Source organism: Aythya ferina (genome assembly GCF_964211825.1).
Source record: "Aythya ferina genome assembly, chromosome: 2".
In the NCBI taxonomy this organism is placed as follows: Eukaryota; Metazoa; Chordata; class Aves; order Anseriformes; family Anatidae; genus Aythya; species Aythya ferina.
Window position 1 is genome coordinate 82,568,547 of NC_140297.1, and position 26,135 is coordinate 82,594,681.

General features: G+C 39.4%; 1 protein-coding gene across 3 annotated transcripts in view; it reads left to right on the forward strand.

Annotated features, from left to right (window-relative positions):
* Positions 1-26,135, forward strand: part of EXOC2 (exocyst complex component 2) — a 153,811-nt gene that overhangs the window by 15,153 nt on the left and 112,523 nt on the right. Inside the window, exons 1-3 of one of the 3 annotated variants that reach the window (XM_084509814.1) lie at positions 7,017-7,104; positions 20,362-20,517; positions 24,788-24,964. In XM_084509814.1, the coding sequence (XP_084365940.1) occupies positions 20,400-20,517; positions 24,788-24,964 (295 nt within the window). In that variant the 5' untranslated portion in view covers positions 7,017-7,104; positions 20,362-20,399. Of the gene's footprint in view, positions 1-7,016; positions 7,105-8,185; positions 8,332-20,361; positions 20,518-24,787; positions 24,965-26,135 lie in introns of those variants that run through there. The other 2 variants (XM_084509815.1, XM_084509813.1) reach the window with 2 other exon arrangements.

A 26,135-nucleotide genomic window follows, 5' to 3' on the forward strand; every position in this document is an offset into this window, starting at 1 on the left:
TCCATAATTATACCTAATTGATGTAAAATGCAACCTCCTGTTAAAGGCATACAGTTGTGATATTAATCTGAACATAATTATCAGAAGGTAATTTTTGGAAGAACAATTCTCCTTGGCCCAGATAGCATACTGTAGCTAACCACTTTGTCTTTCTTGTTCCCTTTTGCCCAGCCTTATTTTTTTTTCATTTTCCCTCCCTTTTTCACCATAGGACTATGACAGGTCAGGAAGAAGATAATGACATGGAGGAATAAGACAGAAGAGAGAGGGAAACTTAGGCAGGAAAAAGATACAGCCAAGAAGGGTTTTAGAAATAGATGGAATGCTTATTTACGTCATTAAATGCATACCAAAAAAAAAAAAAAAAAAAAGGGCAACCATATCATTTCCTTTAAAAATAAATGTGTTTTTGCAAGAGTGTATGAGATACATCGAGGTGCTTGAGCGGGTGCAGAGAAGGGCGACGAAGCTGGTGAGGGGCCTGGAGAACAAGTCCTACGAGGAGCGGCTGAGGGAGCTGGGCTTGTTCAGCCTGGAGAAGAGGAGGCTCAGGGGCGACCTTATCGCTCTTTTTAGGTACCTCAAGGGAGGCTGTAGTGAGGTGGGGGTTGGCCTGTTCTCCCACGTGCCTGGTGACAGGACGAGGGGGAATGGGTTTAAGTTGAGCCAGGGGAGTTTTAGGCTAGATGTTAGGAAGAACTTCTTCACTGAAAGGGTTGTGAGGCACTGGAACAGGCTGCCCAGGGAAGTGGTGGAGTCACCATCCTTGGAAGTCTTCAAAAGACGTTTAGATGTAGAGCTTAGGGATATGGTTTAGTGGAGGGCTGTTAGCGTTAGGTTGGAGGTTGGACTCGATGACCTTGAGGTCTCTTCCAACCTAGAAAATTCTGTGATTCTGTGATTCTGTGATCTATTGTGTAATCAGCCTTTGTTTATTTACTATTATGTATCGGTTGTCAAATAACAGTCCCCATTGTACTACATATGGAACAAAATGGATCTGGCCCCAAAGTGCTCACAAAATATGTCCATGTGCCTGCAAGACATTGCACATGCCCATGAAATTACAAAATGATAGGCACAATGGTGAGCAAACAATGGCAGTAGCAAAACCCTAGGTGACCTCAGGCTGCTTGTCACATCCTCTCTCCACAGACATGTGCCACCAGAGCCTTGGAATGGGGCAAGTATGGGAAGCACGCGTTTCCCACTGGATTTCATCAAAATGAGCTTGGTTATTAAAAAAGAGGTCTTTACTATGCTATCTGGCTTTCACTAGGGCACACCAGGATGTGCTGACTGCTACCAAAGCAGAGGTATGCTTGCCACCCCTGGAGGAGAGCTGGGGTGGGTGGGCAGCAGGACGTGAGAGCTGATCTCTGCCCTCACTCGACACGATCTCGGAAGTCAGAGAGAAATATCTGATGAACGGCTTTTCCCTGCTTGTTCCCAAAAGCCAGGAAATGACAGCAGTTGCACCACAGTTTGCTCTTGTGGAAAAGTGGGATAGAATTTTGGAATTTCTCCTGGACCTCCAGGGAAAGAAAATGCAAAATGGTCTTTGAATTATCTTTTTATCAAAGCTAAAAAAGAAAGAAAGAAATAAAAATGTGGCATAATTTTATGTTGCTTTAGGTTTCAACTTCCTTTTTTTTTTTTTTTTTTTTTTTTTTTTTTTTTTTTTGTATCTGTCATTTAAAAATACACACAGAAGATAAAGGTTGGTCCCAAGAAAGATTCAAACTGATGCAACTTAGTTGTGACACCCTTGACAGAGCTGTAGTATACAGCATTCAGTATTTTTAGCTGCACAAAGTAGAGTAATAATTTGTTTCATTGGTGCTGTTTAGAGAAACAATGCCTCTGGGTCAGTAGTGCACAGATTCCTTGGATAAGCCTTGAAAGGGAAGAATTAGGGTGGTGTTAGCCAAGAAAGTAAACCAGTGACAGAATTTTGTGTACTGTTGGAAATCGTTGAAAGTGCAAAAGACTGTATTTTTTGTTTGATGTGGAAAAACTGACTGTACGTGTTCTGGAAGAAAACTCAAAATATTGTGTGCATTAATTTGTATGTTTTTTTCTCTTGAGACATACCAGAAATCATCTGGGGGCAAACAATGATCAGTCCGTTGTTTCTTTCTCTCTTGCCTTTCAGCAACGATGAATATATATATAATGAGGGTTTCTAGCTGAAACTCCTAGATAATGATCAAAAGGCTGCAAAGGTCAAAGAACTTCTTTTTGTACTTACTTATCAAAATGAAGAAAAAAAATATGTTAGATTTGTTAGAGCAGACAGGGAAAGGTTGGGTTTGCTCCTGGTTCAGATCTCTGATCTCTGCCTCAGAAGGCACCTCTCACATGAAAGTAGCCCTCTCGATTTCAATCAGACTTAAAGTTAATTAAACATAGGAAAAAAAAAAAAAAGGAGTTGGTGAATTTATGCGTCAGGTAGCTTTGGTTTGTGGAAATGATCAAACAAACCACCTGTAAGCATTAGAAGAAAATAATATGACTAAAAACTAACATGGATTTTTCAAGAACAAATCCTTTTAAACCAACCTGATTTTGTTTTACAGTAAGGTAATAGGTGTTATACAAAGGAAAGAAGCAGTGAAACTTCATGTGTCTTCCTTTTAGGAAAAAAAAAATTGGCAACGTTCCTCAAGAATAAGCAAAGACAATATGGTCCAGATTGAAAATCCCATGAGGTTAGAGGAATGGCTGGGGAAGCGTTAGCAAAATGGCCTAATATCAAAATGGAAGGATGGATTGGAAGAGGTTCCTCAAGGGTCTGTCCTGAATCTGATATTAATTATCACTGCTTGTTAACTATCTGAAGAATGGAATATAGACTTAAGCTTGCTATATCTGGGGAGAGCAGGAAGAAGGGAGCAGCTAGAAACATGTTAGAGAACAGAATTAGAATTCAGAAATTTTAGAATTTTTTAAAGAAATTTTACAAAGAGTATTCAATAGGTGCAACTGTATTAGACATGGAATCATCAGTTCCCCGGATACAGGAAGGGGAAAAGTAAACAGGATTACAGTTGCACAGGAAAAATGTAGAGTGAATCACAGGCTAAACACGAGTCAACATTGTTATGCTGTTGTAAAAAGGCAAATTGCCATATGAGGGTGTAGGAACGGGAAGATAGTGCGCAAAACAGGCAAAGCAATCATCTTGTTCTGCCAAGCCATAGTGTGACTGCAATTGGAGTTTATCCTTTTTAAAATGTTTTTCACCTGGAACAAGCCAGATTTGGGGCATTGCTCTTCCAGAATGACGTTAAGTGACTGGAGAAATGTAGAGCAGAGATCAGGCTTGATGACCAGTCCTGAAAGCGTAGAACATCAGGCTGCTAACGGGGCTGTTTTGTTTAATGAATAAAAGAACATAATGGAGACAGAGCCTTAAAATTTGCGAAAGGCTGTTAAAGGGAGGGAGCAAACAATCATTTCTCTGGACCCAGTAAGGACAGATCTTTCACAAACAGACTGAAATTTCAGCAGGGAATACTTAGAGCACACATTAAGAAAATCGCCTTTAATGATAAGGGTATTAAAACACTGGGAAATATTGCCTGAGGAGATGGTAAAAGCACCATGCTGGGAAGTCTTTAAGAACAAGATTGAAAAAGTGGTTACGTTATAGCAAAAGAATAGCTGATCCTGTGTTGGGGCACGGAAAGGGAGAAGAAAGGTGATTCTTAAAGTGATTTTCAGCCTTGTGCTTCTTAGTTTTTTTCTCTTCTTTAGATTTCCCTGTTTATAATATTCACCTCACAAGCTCAAACAGAAATAGGGAGAGGCCTAATTTTGATGTCCATGTGTCAAAAAAGAAAGGCAATAGCTGTAAGCTTGAAAGGATTCAGAAAGGAGAACAATCCTGGAAAGGCAATTATACAGTGCAGAATCAAAGTTTAATCCAAGAGCAGGTGAAGGAGTAAAGCTGTATTTTATAAACATCTTCAAAAGGAAGATACTTCTGTTAACAAGAAGCAGGCTTGCAATGGACAGATGCTGCAGCTAGATGGATTTACCTTTTCAAATAAAATTTGTATTTCTATCAGTTATTTTTCACACGGTAGGGTAGCATGGTACGTGTTAGGGTAACTGCTGAGAAATCCTCAGAAGTGCAGCGATGCATTCACAATTTCTCCAACTCCCTAAAATAAGATGAAAATGTCTCTCTAAGAAGCAACTTCACAAAGAGCTTGATGTGGGAATGGCTGGAGGAAATTCTACAGCTTTCAATATTCAGGTTAGACAAGATGATCATAATAATCTCTCTTGGCTTTCATATCTGTTTACCCAACTTTGTGGAGAGATGTAATGTTTACAGATCACTGTCAAATCTGCATAAATGGATTAGAAAAAGGCATGAATGAGCAATTACTTTTGTGACCTCTATGAGGTATAATACTTACTATTTACCAGGTCATTATATTACAACTTGTCATTTCTTTCCTCAGTTTTAACAGCATAGATTAATCTCTTTAATGGCATCTGGAGTTCCATGGAGTAATATATTTATATTAGCAGCATTATGTATGACAGCAAATATATACTATATACTACGGTATATACATACTATAAGCTACATATATGGTTATATATATGACAGCACTAGTTTTCCTCCTTTTGTTCTAAAGGGATGTGTGGGGCAGTGTTTCTGTTCTCCAGTGGGTCAAATCTGTAGTCAGTCACTGTCAGCTTTGTTCTGGAGTCGCTGAAGGGGTAGGTGATGGTTACCACATGGTCACTGCACATCAGCTGGGAAAACCACCCACAATAGATTCAACAAAGTGCTGCACACAGGAAGCCCTTCACTGACAATATTATCCAGGGCTCCTGCAGATCACAAGGGTCCTGGGTGCCACTCTTGGCAACAGCAGGATTTGTGTACGCGGATGCCTGTGGATGAACCCACATACACCATCCCTCAGGCTCCTGCTGTCACAGAGTTTAGTCTGGTTGTGCTGTTCTGACAGGTTCCCTAGGACCAAGATCAGCACGAAAACACTGCCAAGCAGATGGTTTAAAACCCTAGATGGGGAGTCTAGGTGATGTTTCCAAAGGTCTTGCAGCCTTTTCTTATGTTGGCTGACACTGGGGTGTTGTCTCTTCTGAAGTTCAGATCCTCTCTTGATATTGATTCACATTTTTACAGTATTTGTATTTACAGCAGAGGATGTAGAAGATGCAGTCAGCTCCACAACAAAACTTCAGCCCGACTCTGAAGTTTGTCATTTATCTAAATCTAAATTCAGGGTTGTTTATTACAAAATATTCCAGAAAAACATCTCCCTTTATGCACCTCTTAAAGTCAATGGGCTTTTTAGGCATAGGTACCCGCTCAGAGAGAGCATCTGGCAAGGCTTCACCCAGGTATGTGGAGTGCTGGGTGGGGTCTTCAGTATCAACCAAACCTTTCAAAGTAGTGGTTTTATTTGGCACATCTGATGACAGGCTTTTAATGAGAAAATGCAAACAAGCTGTCATGAAGGAAAAACATCATATTGAAATGGGTGGCAGCGGGTTATACTCTTTTTTTTTTTTTTTTTTTTTTTTTTTAATGTGATGCCAACTTTACTTTTCATGGAGGATGGACAAGCGAGCTCTCTTTCTGCATCAGGTATTAACAGAAAACCGCTCAGTCACCAGCAACAACTTTAGAGGTAATTAGAGAAAAGAGTGGCACCAAAGGCTCTCATTGTTCCCCAGGCAGATGCCGTGTGATGATTTAAAGAAGCCAGAGGAAAGAGTCAGAAATGAGCTGTTTATTCATGTACTGAGATATTACAGCCTACTAATATAACTTGGGCAGCTCTCACTTCTGGAAAAACAGTGAGGGAAATGACATTTCTTTGCCATAATGCTTTTTATGGTGCTCAAGTTCTTTGAGGTTTTATGAAAGATAATTTATTTTCCCACTAATGTCCCACTTTAGGTCTGGTTTGGCAAAACTGAGCAACTGATTCTCCCTTCTGTTTTCTCTCTCATTATTTTCCCTCTGCTTTCCATTAAGATTTCATCTGCACTTGGCTTTCGCAACCAAACTCCAAACAATCCCAGCAGAATGGGAAAAAAGGACATCTCCTGGCCATTTCCAAAAGGAAGAAGAGCCCCTGTTCAGAGGTGCCTTAGGTAGACAGATGGTGTAAGATGTGTTCTGGCAATTTTGTTGGGAAACCAGGGCTGATTTGCATGACTGAGCTGTGGCTGCAATGCCCGCCCGCACACCATCTCCTACGGCAGCTGTGTCCTGTTTCTGTCCAGTTCCACGGTGGTGCCGGAAAGCCACTGCCCGGGGGGTCGGGCTGCTGGGGAAAAAGAAACTTCCCCAAGAAAAGGACTTTCACAGGTTTTCCCCATCCACTTCTGAGGAATTTTTTTTTTTTTTTTTTTTTTTTTTTGTACAGATGACCTGAAAAACCTTGCTATCGCCCCACACCCCACAGTGAGCCTGGAAGGTGAGGAAGCCCCAGCCCACTTGAGGGGCAGCAGGGGACAGTCCTACAGGGTCCCAGCTGCAGGTGCGTTTTATCCCACACACCTAACAGCGGTTTCCAAAGGGGAGCACGTAAATAACGTCGAGCCCTCTGCACCGTGGCCATGGGCTTGGTGTGGCAACACTTTGTGGGCACCACCATGGTTGTCCCCTGCAACGCAGGACGCAGCCGGGGCTCCTGGCCAAAATCTGAGGGGACCGGCTGCCTGCCCCACAGGCACGGGGCTGCTCCCCCTCCTTCCACACACAGCCCGCCATGTCTGGCCACAGGCTGCCATGTTGCAGGTGCTGGCGGTGGGTTTCTGCCCTGCATATGAGCACTGTGAGAAATCACGAAGCCTTTCAGTTTTATGACTGTTTATTGATTACTATTGGATGTATTAACATTTATTTATGATTTTGTGTTCACGTCTCGATGCTGCCATAGAGCCCCTTTAAGGGGGCGGGCTCCCCTCGATCTCTCCGCGCTCCATCGACTCCCTCGGGCCGCGGCTGCCGCTGCCTGCGAGCGCCGGCCGCCGAGGCGCTGCTGGGAGCGGCGCGGCCCCAGGTGCCGGCTACAAAGGCGGCGGCGGCGGCGACGGTGGCCGGTGAGTGACACGGCGCGGCCTCGCGCTCCGCTCGGCCCCGCTCCGCGCTGCGCGGGGCCGGCTCCCGCCGGGGCAGCCCCGGCTCCTGCCCCCCCTCCCCCCCCCCCCGCCGTCCGCCATCTTAGGCCGCTCCCGCCCCGCCGGGGGCTGCGGGTCTGGGGCTGGGGCTGGGGCAGGGGCAGGGGCAGCAGGCGCCGTCCCCCCCTTCCCTCTCCAGTAGCTGAACTGGGAGCCTGGGAGGGAGCTTGCACTGGCAAGGGGTGTCCCAGTGCCAACGGGGAGCCTGGTGTCTTGCTCTGTTTCACAGCTTCGCTAATAAACTATTAATTTTTGCTGCTCTCGGCTTGTTTTCTCTTTGTTACGTTCTCAGCTTCCAGCCTTGTGCTCAAAAGTATTGAGTGGAAAGCCAGAGAAGTGTTAAGCCGTTTAGCCTCTGGCAGAACATCAGATAAAATCTCAACTATTGCTACCCATTCTTTACACTATTGCTTAAAATTGTAATCTCACTTTTACTTTCCATCGCTCCTTTTCTGATCATTCTCAAAACAAGAAGACGCTTCCTTTTGTCCTTTAACGAGTTGCATGCATTTCAGTGCCACAAACTGTCAAAAGCAATAAATAAATTTGTCAAACCAGTAAAAGAGCCTATTTATTTTGTTTCTTTCCTTGTTTCTTTCCTTGTTTCTCTTTCTTTTCTAAACTGTAAACGAACAAGTTTGTCACTTAAATCAGGTCTTTCTTGGTTTCTTTCCTTGTTTCTTTCCTTGTTTTTCTTTCTAAACTGCAAGCGAACAAGTTTGTCACTTAAATCAGGTCTTCCTTGTTTCTTTCCTTGTTTCTTTCCTTGTTTCTTTCCTTGTTTTTCTTTCTTTTCTAAACTGCAAGCCAACAAGCTTGTCACTTAAATCAGGTCTGACTCCTTGCACCGTCTTCTGGCCACCTGAAGCTGAGCTCTGTAATTTTTTAACTCCCTGTTGCGGTGGCGTCTGTCACAGCTTGCCCTGACCCAGCAAGAAGCAGCCAAAGGCAGGCCCTGCTGCTGCTTTTCCTTCCCGTGGATAGCTTAGTTTATGGCTTGTGTGATTTATGCCCACCCTCAGACAACAGTATTTTTACTTAGATGGGGTTTCTGGTGTCTTAAACGTCATGTTAAATATTTTGGATGCAGTGATTTTCATCGTACTGGTGTGATTTATCTCTGTGAAAACGCTAATTTACATTTTAGTGGTAAGGCTTTTTTCATTGTGGAAAGCCTAACTTTTCTTAATATATGTCAGAGGTGAAAATGATTAATTATTTAACTATTTAAAAGCATGTTAGTGATCAAACTTGTGCTTTTTTGTTGTTGTTGTTAACATAAAGTTTTCTTGTGTTTTCATGGCCTTGGTTCAATAAGTTACATTTTTTTAGGCCCAATAATTCTTTTAATGCTGTATTTGCTTTGTCAGAAATTAGTGCTGAATAACAGTCCTACGTTAATGAACATTTTTAGAATTCAGTGCAAATCCCTTCAGTTGTAGTCATGAACTAAAGGGGGGAAACAAACAAAAAAACAAAACACTCAAATTCCTTTTTAATAAAATGTTCAATACCTTGCCTTTTAAGCAGTGGGTGGTGTTGTATGGAGAAGGCATTTTATCTTTAGTACAAAAGGTAATGCTCACCGAGTGTTTTTGGATTGTACAGTATTTGAATCTTACTGTGTTGAGTTGTAGGTTTTCCTGTGAATACAAGCAGCATTTTTTTCTGCCAGCCATTGAGAGCATTAGAGGCAAAAACAGATAATAAAGATGTTAAAATATATAATTCACCAGTATTTTTCCCAGAGTCCCATTAAAAAGGAACTGTATCCACTGATACAGTCTGTTCATTATTACGCTGCTCCTCACAGTGGAGCCGCACTAAAGGGGAATAAGTGGGGAGAGTAGAAAAGCCTCTGTTAGCGATGAAAACTTGAGATATGTTATGTTAGACTGTACTTAACTTTCTGTCTACTACTGATATGGTTAGCTGTAAATCCAGTAGGTCTCAAGCACCGTACTTGAAAGTAATCATCACACGTGAGTTACTTTAATTCTGTTCTTCTGGGCATTTCTACTTCACCCCAAATCCACCTGAGGGAGGGGGAAAGCAGGGTAGGGAATGCTACCTTGATAGGATGGTGACAGAAGACTGAATATAGAAGGTGGTTTTGAAAACATGGGTTTGGACAGCTACCGAAAGAAGATGTGATGTAAAGTATAGTTTAGTACTCCAGGACAAAATGGGCCTCTGAAGCACAGATGGGCTCTACCTGTGTGTATTCTGAACAGCTGTGCGTTGCTTCAATTATGCAAACAAAGACAAACATCTTCAACAAAAGTAATCAATAGTCCTTCAGTTCAAATTCAAGGACGCTGAGAACAATGCTCCCAAGACTGTACGTGCTACAGTGGATTTAGCTTCAGTGGGAGCTTTTCAGTATGAGTGGAATCTGCTGCTGTACTTACACGTAGGCTTGAAGGTTTGAAATCTGAAAATAGCTAAATGAATATCTTTTAGCAGAAGTCAGACACTAGTGCTTCAGCTTAACGTTTTGTCTTAGACCACCTACTTTCTATAAATTTGTATTATGCAGAATTGTCTTTCAGATTACTTTTCCCAAGGGAGGGAAATGGTGCTTGGTAATGGGGAAATTTTGTTTGTAAAGGTGCTTGTAGGATGAGGGGTGATTAGGCAGGGCAGCCACCTCAGATCGGTGTTTCATCTTTTGCACAGGACACAAAGATTAACGTCTACGTTCACAACTTGCAAAGGATCAATTTAAACATAAAGCTGATAAAAGAATATTTTGTACCTTAACCTGAAAATGATTTTTAAGTGACAGAATTCCTGACAGTATTTCATTTCAAAAGCTGTTGGACTGATGCTTATCCTCCCAGTGTCACAAGTTGGGAGGGTGGGGGGAGAGCCTCGTTTTTGTGATCTTCTGAAAAAAAATAAACCTGAGGCAGTTTTCCCAGACATTGAGTAGTGAGATAAGCCTGAAAATGAGGATTAATTGTGTGATTGGGAAGTTGTGTTTTTTGATTAGGGAAAGGTAAGCTAGGTATTTCATATTTAAAACAAAACTGAATCAAATGTCTCCTGTCCTCTCATGTTCTGTGCATGTGACGGTACCTTTTTTATGTTATTTCAGAAGCATTTAGTGCTTTTTCTTCAAAAGGAAATTGACGTGTAGCTTTTTTTTTTTTTTTGACACCAGTTATTAATCAATGCAGACGCTATGTTCAGTATTTTCAGTAGCAAATACTCTGATTGCACTCAGTGATGGGTGTGAAAGCCTGTGTTTCCTTTCTGTATTTGTTTGTTTTATTTTTAAGGAAAACAGTTCGGAGACACCAAGCCCCTCAAGGTCTGTTTTTCCCTTGACCATAAGGCAACAACAGACTGCTGAATTTTCGGTCAAATTTTCAAAGGCAGACCTGCAGCTATATTACGCGGAAGCCAGTGGAAACTCTGTCAGCGTAAAAGTGCCTGTGGATTAGATGACAATATAAATCAGTGATTTTTAGGTTACGTTCTGCATTTTATCTTTTACTCTATGAGTATGCCAAAGGTACCCTTTATTCAGGAGTTCCCGTAAGGCATCTAAAAGTCTTTAGGAGTTTGGGAGTTAGGATTTTGCTGAGCAAGAGCGCCTTTTAAATGGCAACTTTTTTATTGGAGTCAAACTGAATTTTTAAGCTAATCCTAAAACCTCTCAGTTAAAAAAGAGATGGCTTTAAATGCTGTGTTTTCAAATTCTGAGAGCACGGTGGCACTTTGAACATCACTGTGTTTTTGATGCGTATGTGTTGCTTCTTGCTGGGAAACTGAACATTACTATTTTGGCAAAGAGTTAAGGGGTTACATCGGAAGACGACGTGTTTTTCTCCTGTTTCCTTTTCATCAGCATGGAAGGCAGCGGAGCTCCTGTTTCCCGCAAAATAACTTCACTGCTCTGAAAGCATTCTAGTGCCGTACAGGAGACGGGATTTTAGGTGGAGGAGTGGAAATGGAGATTGAGAGTACGTGAGGTAGAAGCAGGCTGAAATATGTAATAAAATACCTGGGCATGCAGGCTCTCAGACAGGTACATGTGTTCAACCATGTGAGTAGAGAAGGATGCTATTCAGCAGATGGCTTGGGTACTCTGCTGAGCAGGGACAGAGCAGGATGTCTGGGAGACAACATGAAAAATAGGGGAACCTCAGAAACAGAAGCGCACGTCCCATCATCTTTTAAATATTTTTTGAAGCAAAAGAAACTGCCAAAAAAAAGTCACACGGCAAATGTCAAATTTACTGTAGCAGTCCGAACTATAAGAGCACAAGCTAAATCTTCAGTGATGTGAACTGTGTAATTACAGTGGTTATATAGTGTTTTTATAAAGAATATTGTGTATAGTTACAGGGCTTAGGAAAAATCTGTGGTGTCTTGTTTCTTTTCTCTATTAAAAAAAAATAAATCCCATCCCATTGGGATTTATTTAGTTTATTTTTTTGAACTTCTGAATCTTTTTGAATGCATTTGAGTAAACATATTTGAAAGTTTCTGATTCTGGCTGCATTGATTTCTAATTTCTACCTATGAATAACGTAAGATAGATGATGAAGGTATTCAGATTCTTTACCATTCTTCTGATAACTAAAATAATGCTCAGAAAATTATGAATAACTTTAGAAGCTCAGAAGGAAAGAGGGATGAATGGTTTAGCTCGAAGACAGTAAGGGGAATGACTTCTATATGAAGCAAACTTACTGGATTTTGGAGGTAGAAGCAGATGTAGAGAAACATGTGCTTTGAGAATTTAGAAACGAATGGGAGATTTATGGCCATCTGTGATATGGTTTTGTGTAAAGCTGAGTTGACTTTTTTCTCTATATATGTTTATATATGTTTAAGGCTTTTCTTCACAACGTTGCTAGATTATAGTGATGTGTCACATAATAAATACAGAAGCTTTTAACAAGTAGATGTCTTAAATTCTGGGGAGTTGTAATGCAATTTATAACGAAAAGAGCGGAAATTTTGGGGAGAAACATCTGTGTTCGGGCTTTCTTGAGTTACATTTTCTTCTAAGCTACTGGTCTTCTGTAGCCAACTTAGCATGACCGGAAGAGCAGACATTCAGAAAATTTAAATTGGTTTGACTTGGGACTTGGTAATGCATAGGTGCTGTAACTGGCTCTAACAGCAAAAGTATTCATTCAGGAACTGGCATGAAACAGCATGTAGCATGTACTTAATAAATCGGAGGGATAATTTGTTTTCAGCGTGAAATTATAGAACTGTAAAGCTAATTGTTTTTGGAAATGTATTTCATAAGGTGACGTTCTTAGGATTTTTTTCTTAAGGTTTTCTGCAATGAAAATGTCCGAATCCAGGTTAATAGGGCTAGTATTGACGTTTGGATTATTGTAGATTTTGCTGATTTTGTTTAATAGTGGCACGTGGAGATTGTTGTCATTTAAGTAAATAGATTATTTTTTTGGAAAGAGGTGAAAATGTGGCTGTGGTTCTGAACTGTTAGAATATGTAAGTGGATTAAATTAAATATGTGTGGTGGTGAGTTTTGTGGATTAGATACGTGCATTTGTGGTGGCAGAGTGAAGGGAAGGGAAACGTTTCATCTTTAAAGAGTAGTGTTCATGTAGCTAATTCAGCTTTTTCTGTTTCAACAGGCAATATAAATGACCAATTAAATGATTTTCTGAACTAAAAGGAACGAGGGAATCCCCTCCCCAAGACTACCGTTTTAGAAGCCTCTGTTCATCGTAATATAGGCTAATCTTCTTTTAAATCTATTTTTAGAATTCAATATTGTTCCTTCTTGGTGACGGATCATAAGCTGAGTGTTATATGTAGGCTCATTCATTTCTCTCGGGTTGTTTATGGGATAGGATCCTAACGAACAAAATTTCGTTTTGAGATGTCTGTGGAAAAATTCAGCATTTTGACATCGTAACCATCGTATTGTTAAGTGGCCTTTGTGGGGAGTCCCTCCCTGAATAAATAGCCTATCACAATTCCTGAATTAAAAATACAGCAGTGTATAGGTGTGCTGGGTGTCGTAACTGATACGATGCTGTCATTTAATAGGTGCAGTGCAGTGAAATGGATTTATACAGGTCTCGATTTTTTTTTTTTTTGACACGTGATAGATAGAAGGTTAATTGATGTTAAATGGATGCTTTGTTAGACCTTTATCAGCTCCTAAACCAGTACAGGAGGAGTGCAAATCATTACTACAAAAGGCCAAGACCAGTGTGTTTTCTTAGTGAGGTTTATAGGTCTTTTTTTTTTTTTTTTTTTTATATCCCTCCCTTCTTTCCCTCCTTCCCAACCGCACAAAACATAACCAGCTGTAATGATAGGAGGAGAGAGCAAGCAGCTTTTCTAAACACACACACGCACACACACAGACACACACACACAGACACACTCTCTTGCACTCCTGCCCCCTCTTTTTCCTCCCCATACCTCAGCAGAGTGACAGCTTCTAGATGTTGCGTGCGAGTGAGTTCAGCTGGTGCTGTGTGGTCTGGGTGTGTGGTCTCCAGCTCGACCGAGAGGCTGCTAACAGGGTGGATGAGAGAGAGCAACACTGTTTACTTTAATTTATTTCGGATGCCGGAACTGTGCCCGGAGTTTCTCCTGAGCTTGATTCCACAGTTAGCGGTGTCAATCCCTCGCAGCTGCGGCCCGGCCTGAAATATGTGCCGGGCTCCTCCACCCAGCGCCCTCCCAGCATCTGCCGTGGGTCCAGCCTTTTAATCCCCTGGGCCTCAGAAATGTGCATGGCATCGCCGAGTGCTCCGATCCCTTTGCTTTCGCTGTGGCAAGACGGCTAGCTCGGGAGATGTACCCCTCTGGGTTAAGTAAAGCAGGAGCTGGGGATGAAACGTGCAGGCAGAGCCGCTGTGGAAACAAAGCGATTGCGCTTGGCGCTTGGCTATCTCCGAACTAAAACCTCCAGCACGGGCTTGGTGACTGACTGGAACATTCAGTAGCCCTTCTAAATAGAGAAGGGTATCATATTATGTCATTTAATACTCTAAATCTTTTCTTTCTCGTAGCTTGCCCTCTCCGTCTCAAAACACGCACATCTTCCCAAGTGGGAATTGATTTTGGCATGGAGCGCTGTCCTGTAGGTTAACATGTTTGTCAGTGTTAATATTGGCTTGAATCAACATGCCGGATATGACAGACCAAGACAAATGAGGCTTTGTTATTTTCTGTGTGATGGTAAAATCCCCCCCCCCCCCCTTTTTTTTTTATGTTTGTTCATCTTTTCATTATAAGTAGCTTAGTGGTGTTTTGAAGGGTCCCCCCCAAAAAATGTAAGATTTGTGAGCACTTCTTGTTTAAATTGACAAGTCTTCTTTTATTATTTAAATAAACACGCATAGATTCTTAATATCACTTGGAATTTCAGCATTGTTTAGCTTATTCACTTCCCAGTCTTTCCTGGCAGGCTCGCAGGAATGGACTTTGTATTATTAATGCAGTGTTGAAGGCTGTGGAAATTCTGGGGCACTGAAGATCTCCAGAGGGGTTAATAAATGTCAGTTATTTTCACAGTGCTGCTTTTTGAATGCTTTTAAATCTTAGTTTATGGAGATTGTCTGTCTGAATTTATATTGGTGGGAAGATAAAGCGCAGAAAAGGTTGCCGTGGTGTTTTTCATCATTTCGTAATGGTTTTGAATGCAAACATGTAGGAAACTTGTTGCGTTGTCGTCCTTCTTAGGGTCATTTGCCATATTCTTTCGGTCGTGCTGTTTAGTGTGTTGGACTCGGTGGACTCTTCGGGTTTTCTAGTGAAAACAAATTACTAGATTTATTTAGTAGAAGCACAAGTTCGTGTACTTCAAAGTTAAAAGGCCGTCACCTAAGTTCTAGAAGCAGAGCATTTATTGTTTGTTTAAAAACGGGTGTTTCATAAATCTGTTCATTCAGAGTGCATTTAATGCTGTGATGTTAGTGTGGTAAGAGTTCCAAAACATACTGGTTTGTTTGCTTTTTTAAATTATTTTTTTATTTTTTTGTAAGTAAACAACAACATCTCAGTCACACTGTGATTTGAGCATGGGAGATGCTTTCGTTCCAGCTGTATCTGCCTCAAAACTTTTTAAAGGATATTCGGTCACCTTTATCACATACGATCTAGAACAAATAAATATTTGGTACCTGAAGACTTTCATTCTATGTGTATCTCATTTTAAGCTTGCATGCAGCTTAGACTTTCTCAGAGATGACAAATAGGCTTTTTCTTTCTTCCCTTCTTGACAACTTAGATTCCCTTTGCTAGATGACCATGGCACTTGGTTGACCTTGATGCTGTCTTCCTTCCAAAGAGTCTTTTAAGTTCAGTGTCTGTGACAAAGTACTGCTGAAACCTTTACTTAAATGAATTTTCAATCACAGGAATCAACTTGCTCTCTTCCTTTAGAAGTCAGAAACACCTTTTTAAAACGTCTCAACTGCTAATTTTTTTTTTATTGGTGAAATTTATAAGGTGCATCTGGTTGTCACTCATCTTCTGAAGTTGCATGCCTTCATTGTGTTTGTAGTTTCATGTTGCGATTTGAACATGCTGGCCAGTTTAGTATCCATAAAGCCTGAGCTTTTGTCGTTCACTTATTTTGTATTTTGGTATTTCTTCCAGAGCAGTGAGCAGCACTCTGCGCTACAGAACAGTTATGGTAGGCATTGGTGAGCTCCTTTTTCACTAAAAACTTATTTTGTTTTTAAAGTGGCTTTAGAGAGTGGAGATGTCCCATCTTTAGCAAGCTTGCAATGTTCATAACAGGCTGATTTTTTTTTTTCTGAACCAAACCTTTGTGAGAGGACAGTTTATTTGAGCAGCTCATGTAAAGATGAAGATGATGTTTACGAAAGGCATTTTTTAAGATGGCTTTGTAGTAGGTGGTCTTTGCAGAGGCTTTCTAACTCCTTGCACTTCATAACAAGAATTATGACAGAATAATAGAGGGAATAATATGGGCAAGATCATGGGAGCAGTCAAACAGATGTCATCCATGTTAAAACGTTGAGGAGCTATTGTGAGGAAATGAAGTTTAAAAAGAAATGGGCACAGCGCAGGGGGAGACCTCTGTAAGTATAGTGTAAAAGAAGATTGTCCATAGCAAAAAATTAGTCTTTCTAACACTTCTTCAGTAAGTCTAGCTACTCAGAAGAAATGTAGAAAACTGTCTTTGTGCAATCGCCCCTACTCTGTATGAGAACTACTCTTTCAGTAGGAAGGAAGATTGAATTTTTATTTATTTATTTTTTTTTAGAATATATAAGGGCAATTATAGAACTGCAATCATAGTTCTTGGTTAGACTACCTAACATATGATTTCTTGAAACTAAAATGCATTTTTTTTTTCAAGTTTTGCCTTAAAGATTTTTTCAAAAAATTAGAAACTTGCTTTTGGGTCATAGGAGTATGCTTCCCAATAAGCAGTTCAGTCATTTTGACTATTGACACGTGAGTCAAAAGAAGGAAGGAATATATTCTCAGTGATCCCAAGGATTTGTTTGATCTCTGTAGCAAGGACAGATTCCATAATGTCCACCATTTACTCTTTGAAAGAAATGAAACCAATTGCTATTTAAAAAAATAAAATAAAATAATAGACCATCTCAGTACTGTAGTGCTTTGTAATGTGTTGAGATTTACTGTGGTCTTCTCATCCAGTGGGGTATTTTAAAACAATTCTGCAATAAGTATGGAAATAATTTAGAAGAAATACTAGACTTCAGGAGGCTCAGCATCTTTATTGCATTTATTCAGCTCATCATGAAGAGAGACATAATGCCAATTTCTGAAATCCGGAAAAATACGTTGTAATATTACTTTTGCGTTTTGGTGTTGATACAAGCCAATTACCTGTATGCCTAGGTATTTTGAACAAAATGATAGCTGCAACGCAAGGGAATCATGACATTAGGGGGAGGATGGAAATCAACCAAATAATACCAAAATACCTTCAATTTTACTTTTTTTCCTCAAGATTTTTCTCTCCATATTACCACTGAGTTCTGGAAGATGGCTTTTTTTTTTTTTTTTTTTTTTTTACATCTGTGTTACTGATTAATCTTCTATATAAACCATTTAAAGACATTGCTCAGAGGTAAAAGAGGTGTTTTACAATGTGTCACCGATTCCTAGACATATACTGCTTCCTAGGGAAGGTGACTAAGTGTGTATGTGGAGACGTAGCCCCACTCTTTCTGTGTGGCTGTTGCATTTCTTTGACCTCTGTTCAGGGTGTGTGAAGAAAGCTGCAAAGTCTGTGTAGATAAGATCATGAGGGGTACATGCAATTTATTATTGTTCTAGATAAATTTATGCACCTGATTCTTTTCTAATGCGTCTTTGCACATGATTCCAGAGGAGACCTGGTATATTGAAAGGTCGGAGCTTCTGTGCCTGTGCAGCTTCTAATCGTATAGGAACAAACAAGACTTTCCCTCCATTTTCAGTTTCTGATTGCTCCAGGTAGGATTAGGGTTCGAAATGGGATCTGGGAAGCTTGTTTCTATTCTGCTGCCTGTTGTTTTGTTGGGTGATGCCTTGGTGATGTAGCAAAGGAAGCTTTGCATCCAGTACAGGTGGGCCAAGAGCTAGGCAAGCAGTGCAGCTCCAGGAGCAGGAGTCTTGTCAGCAGATCGGGACTGTTGTTTTCACCTCTGGCAAGGAAGCGCTTCAACAGTAGTTCAGGTGAGCTATCTGGACGAGAAGGATGGGGGTAAGAAGAGGAGTTATCAAGGTGTCAGGATTTGAACAGAGCATTGGGGTATTGGCCTTGTGGGCATAGGGGAGCAGGAGAGAAGGGCTCTGAGCAGCCTTCTCTTTTGTACCTGGAGATTACTGTCAGCAGACTTCTTTGGAGTCTGCTGAGACTGTCCTGTCCTGCAGTGACATTTCAGCCACCAGGTTATAGACCACGTTCTTTGATGACTTCCATAAGTAGCTCCATGTTGGATATGAAAGGTTCAAGCATTTTACATACCAACTTACAAGAGGGTCCATGACACTGCATTGTTGAATTCCTTTCTCATCAGTTTCCTGCTTGCAAAAACCTGGGAAATTAATGTTATATTAAAAACATAATGTAATTTTGAGTGTTGTGAAGTCAACCACTCAGTTGTTCAGAGGTTTGCTGCTTAAAACAAAACACCTTAGTTCCAGATGCACTTTTCGTGTGCACTGGGCATGGCCTTCATGCACTGGGCATGGCCCACATGCAGCAACTTTCTAAATTTCTGCTTGTTCAACAGAAATCTCAGTCTTATTAATTGCACACTCTTCTTCAATGGCAGTCTCAAAAATGTCTCTGAAAATACTGATTTTGTGGTATTCGTGGTGTCTGTGTGGTGTTACAGATCTGAGATGATTATTTAGGTCTTGAATATTTTGGAGCATTGTGTAGCATTTCTTATGTTCAGTATGTGCTTCCTACTGATTTCAGGTGTGGCTGTGGGCTCTGAAGTTGAGAAACTGAGAAGAAAAAAATATTACTGTAAAGTTTTGTTATAAGTGATTTGCTGTGCATCTGTGGTATAGATAGAGACAGGATCCTGTTCCAGGGGCAGTAGTACTTTATTACTACTTTAACCATGGGAGCTTCCTCTCCAGAGATTTCTGCCTTTCTGATTTCTGTCTTCATTTTCAGTGTGCACCTTCAGAAAATGAAGAAAACATCCTGCTATGGGAGCTTTTCTTCCTCATGGAAGATCTATCCAGTACCTCTGAAAAGCTTGGTGAATTTCTATAGAAGCATAGTGTAAGCTCATACAGCAAATGTATTTTGTCTATGCAAAAGTGGCAGAGACCAAGATAACTTTATTCATTTGGATATTTCCTAATTGCTTAGCAAAAGCAAGTGTATAGTAGTTTATTATTTTTAAGGATGATTTACAGAGTTTCTGGGTGTTGTGACTATTGCAAGTAAAAATAGGAAAATATGCTTTAATCCAAGGTAAAAATACATAAAATGTAATAAAAGATGTGTTGTGAAGCTTGACTTGTTCCATGTGTTTCTGACCAACCTGAACTTTTAAAATCATCTATGCTGAAGTGTTCTGTATGTGTACCTAAGATTTTTTTTAATACTGAACTCTTTCATCATTCTTGGATTTTTAAAAAAAATATTTTTTTTCCCCCCATAGGTTATTTTTGTTTTTTACCTTCCCACTGCAGATAAATTCATATTAGAAATTGATTATAGATAACTTTATGATCCCAAATGAGATTTTTTTATTTTTGTTTTATTTTTTCACTTGGACTGTTAAGGATGCTGTTGTCTCAGTGGCAGAATTCAGAAATGATGAAATGGAACAGGTGATACAAAGTTGATGCGTGGAAGTCCTTAAATGTTTTGCCTGTCTTAGGGCTTCTGTAGGACCTGTATACCTGTGGGGAGGCTAGGCTCTATGTATAAGTTGTAAATGTGGAGAATTTGGGAACTAAGGTGCTTCTGGTTATCCCTACCTGCTTCTTACAGTTGCAAAGCTGCACAAGGCGAAGTGCTAATAAGCAGTAGGAATTCATGATCAGTCTGATAATAAACTGAATTTAGGCTGCATGACATGGGTGCCATAGCGGTGTTTCTGATGCAATTGAATACTCTTATGGAAATGCTTTTTTGATAATTCTGTGTGCATTTGTTTATCTCTTGGGATATTATGTGCTTTATTGATGTTCTCTGCTAGTGTAGTATCTGTAGTAATGTTTTAACTTTCTCAGATTGTCTAAATGGTGCTGCTTAATACAAATTAGTGCTGGGGATTCCTCCCTATGAGAGTGTCTTTGCAAGTCAGTCAACTTTTGATGGGGAAAAAGCACAGCAAATGTGTAACCATAGTCCATTACTTAGCTTAGCAATTCTAAACTTTCAAGGGAGTGCAGTGATAGCTTTCTAATGGAAGACCGAAGAATTCTGATCTAAGTGATTTGGAGTCTATTAAGCATTTTGAGGATTTATGATTTTTATGAATTTATTTTTCCTTTTCAATTCAGAACTAGGGCTACACCTATTATAAAAAAAATGTAAGTGTAAAGAAGGTGTAGGTATTCCTCAAGGCAAAAAGGGCCTTGAGATTGGTGTTTCACATGTACGTTAATATTTTGTTTCTATCATATCAGAAGAAAAACAGGTTTTAAAATATTTTTTTACATTATATATATATATTTTTTTAATTATTGTTTCTTTCTGAACAGATACAAGTCACTCGGTTTCCAGTAAATAAGTCGACATCATGTCTCGAGCACGGCAGCCCCCACTTGTAACTGGCATCTCTCCCAATGAGGGCATCTCATGGACAAAAGTGACAATTCGAGGAGAAAATTTGGGAACTGGGCCTACAGATCTCATAGGTAAGTTGAAAAGAAAGCTTAGTGCTTTTGAGACTGTAGGACATCACATTTGTAGAATGTCACATTTAGGATATGATTAGGGATGTGTTTCCTTTGCAAATAACATGGTGAAGTCAATGTTGCATGTTATGAGAAATGACCTTTTTCACAACTATGCACTTGAATCCCCAAGTCCACACCTAGCAAATCATACATACTCTGTTAGACAGCCTGTTAGCCTGACTCAGCATCCTGTGCCGAGCACTGGCTAAGAGTGAATGCCTGTGGGAGTGTACGAGAAGAGAATAGGTGTAGTGCAACTCTCTACTTTGCTACTTACGCAGGCATTAAGGTTTTACAGCAAGAGGACTATTCTATCAGGAGTGTTATTAGTGTATTGAGAAAGTCATTGAGCATTACTATTCCCTGAATTAGTGTAAAAGTCAATTAGTGCGCCTGCAACAGTCTGTGACAAAGTGGATTCAGCAATTTAGCTACACGCATTGCGTGAAGAACTCTCACCTTTGCTGTTTTGATTTTAACATGTTAAATTCTTTGGAAGTTACCGTCATAGTTCTTGCATCGGAAGAGGGAACAAGCAGTTTTCTTTGTGATTCTTCTGACTGTAGCAGTCTCGACCACCATTGCTTTCAGTTGCTTCTTCTTCAGGCTAAGTAGTCCTAATATATTTAATTTCTCTGCCTGTATTTTTGACCCTTCTTCTGCTTCAGTGAATCTTTTTCAGTTTTCTTACTGATATCTTGAGTTGGGTGAACAACATTTTGGATACATGCAGTCAGTGTTCAGGATATGAATGCACTGTAGCATAATACTTTACTCTCGTTGGTGTTTGGTGTTTCTTTCATAGGCTTCTGTTTTCCATATAATTACCACTAAGCACCAAGCTTATTTTTTTCATTTATTTGCCGACTGTAGTCCCATGATTTAATTCTCGAGGGTTAGTAGTCGGTTCAGGGCCTGTCGTCTGTGAATTTAACATTGATTTTGCATGTGTGCATCATCTGTTTGTTCATTGAATTTCAGCTGCTGTTTTATAGCACCACTCAGTTTCATCAGTTCTGCATTTTGTTCTAGCTTTTACTGTTTTATGTTCCCAATAAATTCATATCATCAGCAAACTTTGTAACCTCTTTATCTAGTCATTTACAAATACAGTGAGCAGCAGAGCTCCCATCGCATGCCCTGTGGAAATTTTCCTCAGTGAAGACACACCATTTGCTGTAGCCCTGTTTCTGTCTTTTAGCAAGCCATTTATCCATTTGAGAATCATATCCAGTGAATGCTTAATATTCTTAAGCCTTTTGCGAAGGACTTTGTAAAATCTTTTTGAAACCCAAGCTAACTTATAACTACTGGAATTTCCCATATTCCTTCTCTAAGTTAAGCATATGTGTACTTCAGCATTCATGCTAGAGACAATCTGTCTAATTTGTTGTGGAATCATGACTCCTCTGAAGTCCATTGGAATTTTGTTTGGCTTTGCTAGAAGCAATACTTCACTTCATGGCTGTAAACCAAGATTTCCAAATTCCATTCTTGGCCACCACAAGGAACTTTATGGCCAAGCATAAGCTACTACAATTTTCCCCTTCATTTCAATTTGCTGCCTCTTTTGGAGAGGAAGTAGTATTTTGCTGAGCTGCTAGACAAGATTGCGGTACGCTAAAGAATCTTTATTGAGAAATACTCAAAAACTGATAGTGTTATAGGTAAGTATATTTTTCTGTATTTGTATGGTTCATGGATCTCAATAACCTCATTAGTTCATTGGTATAATCTCTTTGTAAGTGATCAGTGCTAGGTTCTTGGAAGGAAGACATCTCCTAAACCGTGTCTCAGTATTACAGCTGATTGCTAAGGTTTTTGGGTTTTGTTTTTCTCAGAGTAACTCTTATAACATATAGCTGCTAATAGTCTGACGTTTTAAGGTTATAAAAAAAAGGGTTGCTGTATTTTTTTTCCCCCTTAGCTCATTTGATTATCATCTTTTTCCAGTAAGTGACTAAGGCCCCAGACACGTAAAGATTTCTTTTCATGGTTAAATTAGGCATGTAAATAGTCCCTGTGACTTGAATGGAAATACTTGCAAAAGTGAGTCTTCGTAGGCATGCGATTTAAGCAAGTTTGAGTGAGGGTTTTACAAAGTTTATAATCTGCTACTTGAGATGCATTAAAGTAAAATGAAAAGCAAGAAACTATTTTTTTATATAAACGGAATATCACATAATAGGAGAATATGCCTTTTGGTTTCATTTAAAAGAGAGCCTTCTTGTAATCTATTTGTATCTTTGAAACTAAATAAACTTTTTATTTGTAACTCTATAGCTCATGGTACAAAAAGTCAAATCCAGGAGATGCACGCAACATTTATGCTCTCAAGGTTTAGTTTGTCTTCTAAGACATTTGCAGCTGTATTTTTGTAGGCATTGTAAAATTGTCGATTTATAAGCTTAGCCCAAATTGGAAAGTCTCATGAGAATTACTTGTGCCTATTTATTGAAATAGGCAGTGGATTGGACTCTCCAAAATACCCTATAAAAACTAGACCCCCAGTATGACATTTTCAAAGATCCTCATACTGTGCAGCAGATTAAAATCAAGTTTTACTGAAAGGGAAGTTCTTTCATTTTTGGAGGAAAAAAAAAAAAGTTTATTTTTACTATCTCCCTGAACATGATTTTTTTTCCTCCCCCAGAAATTGTCTTGCGCCATTACTGTACTTAGTGAGGCATATGAAATGTTAATCGAGACTTTGGCATTTTTAAGATACAGATAAAGGTAGTTTCCCTCCATTTAAAAAGTGTTGGATCATGTGATCACGTTCTTTTGCTAGCTTTAGGAACCTCCAATGAGTAAAAAATAATTGATACAAGTATCTTCAAAAAGATCATAGTTATTGAAAAATTTCTACCCTACTAAATTGCTCAAGCTCAGGTCTTGATTTTAAAGTACTAATTTAAGTATGAATTCAGACCTTTTAAACTCTGGGGTGAAAACCTGTCCTTACGAATGATTTGGACAAACTCTATCAGTCTTATTTTGTGCTGTAGTCTTTTTCTTCATCAGAGAGATGTCTAGCATAACAACAGAAAAGGCTTAGCATAGTCTAAGGTTAAAACATATGCATCATAAATGTGTGGGCTTTTTCCCCCTCTGAAAAACAAAAACTCTGGCCTAGTTAAAATGTTGAAAAAAAAAAAAGAGAGAAAAAAAAAAGAGAACAACCAAAATATTTTTTAATTTAAAATACTTCTGTTTGGTTGCTTTTGGTTTTGCCCCCTCTCCTCCTCCAGGCATTTTAAAGAAACTTATCTACTGTCATTTCTCAAGGAAAATTACCTTCAGTTGTAATAGATTCAAGGCCTTTCTGGTTTTTATATTTTGGTTTTTGTTTTCAAAATAGGTTTTGGCAGGGAGTAAGGCATTTTTATGTCTGACAAAACCATGAAAACTGCCAAATTTGTCTGCTGTGTAATGTCAGAGGTTTAAATTGTGAGAAAAAGTAAGTGTGAAGCTTTGGTGCTGAGCCACATACGCTGACCCTTTTCTGTCTGTAAGTATTTGTTAAATTGGTCAGAGCTTTTTAGAAATTCAAAACAAAAGCCAAGCCAACAGGGGAAGAACTGCTATGCCTGACTAACTTATATTCCAGTACAGCCAACAGAATAGTACGGTCTTGTCCGTTTGAACATAAGGTAAAGTATTTCTAGGTAATAGAGGAGGAAACTAATTTATTTAGTTAAGAGGAAACTAATGAAGTTGCTCTACGGATCAAATCTTCTAGGGACTTTCCTGTATTAATACTATAGAAATTAGGATCTTGCTAGTTCCTCACAACAAGAAAACTCGAACTGGGAATGTTGAATTCTTTCAGATCTGAGAAAACGATCCATCTGTTCCAGCATCCAGAGCCCTTATCTGGCCAGACTTATTGGTCAGTTGGTCAAATTAGTCTCACTGCCAGAGATACATGAAGCCCCAGGAAGCCTGACCTCATATTAAGGTGTAACTTGACTTTTAAGTGTTAAGAGGTGTTCTAAAATGATAAACACCAAACTAAATGCTAACACTAAATTTAACACTAAAGCTGAAGGAACATCTGAAAAATGTATTTGTGACTCTTGCTGTAGTTGCCAACATGGGACTGGAAAAGCATCATGGGTGGGTGTGTTTAAAATATGTGAAGCATCATAAACGTATTTGCCCTGAAGAATTTCGGAAGATAATTTTATTCATGGTAGGTTGTGTTGTTTTGTTTTGTTTTCCCCAGGTTTAACAATATGTGGGCACAACTGTCTGCTAACTGCCGAATGGATGTCTGCCAGTAAAATCGTGTGTCGAGTCGGACAGGCTAAAAATGACAAGGGAGATATTATCGTCACTACAAAGTCTGGCGGCAAAGGAACTTCAACTGTTTCCTTCAAACTGCTGAAACCTGAAAAAATAGGTATTGTTCAAACTCACAACTATTTTATTTACTAAACAAACGTATGACTGAGTGACTTTAAATAAAATATATGTTTAAAATGGATCCACCTCAGGACAGTCTTCAGTTGTCTAGAAAAAACATACTGTAATCAATACACCGTGTAAATATGTATAAGTTTGTGGTAACTTGTGAAATTAATCCTGCTTTCTCAATATCCTGATAAAAGTCCTCAATGACTAATGAAGCGTCCCTTTTTATTTGTAAGCAGGAGCACTGAAATTCTAAAATTTTCAAAAAGTTCATAACATCCAGTAATTATTCATATTGCTTTGAAGCTTACTAGATAAATTCAAGATAAACCAGTTTGTAAGCTTTACACCTAAATCCTGAGCTGCCTGTTGATCTTTAAATGAAAGCTGAGTCCTTGATGCCATTTCTTATTTGTAATTCAAACCATCCTGCAAGATGGAAAGTATGAAGTATTTTTGGTGTGACGTTTAATCATCAAAATGATGTTGTCAGGCAGTCTAGGAACTCTGCTTTATCTAGAATCCAGCCTAAATACATCCTCGATTTTAAGTGTTCCTTTCAGAACACCTCATTGATGAAGCTGGATTGTCATCTTTTATAACATAGGGGTTCACACAAGAGTAACTATATTAGGCTTCTGCTCTCTGCAGTTCACTGAGAGTTAAATAAAGCCTATTTTCTTTCAGTCCGTGCTAAGATCTTACCAACAGAAAGAGGAAACATGAGAGTGGTGATGGTGAAGCTTTTGGTGGTGGAAAGGAAAATCAGTATTCAAAAAGAAAAAACCACACCAAAGTTTGGGAACTGGGTAATTTCTGACATTGAGTATCTGATGGGTGAAAAGAAGGGGATGATGAAAACTATGACTGGCCACAATTTTGACCAGGGCCAAACAACCATTGTTTTTTACCTTTTTCTGTTGTCTGTGGTATAAAGCTTTGGAAACAAGGCCAGTCCTGTGTTCACTGAGATGTTAAGTCATCCATTTTGTCATGTGGCCAAAGTAGACTTACATTTTTGTTAATGAGTGACACAGAAAAGGGATCTTTCCTAAATTATGCAAATAAGAAAACATCTGGGTCAATGCTGCTTTTGAAAGCAGTAGATGACAAGGCGTGGACAGGTAGCAAAATGAAAAATACTAATACACTGTTATCAG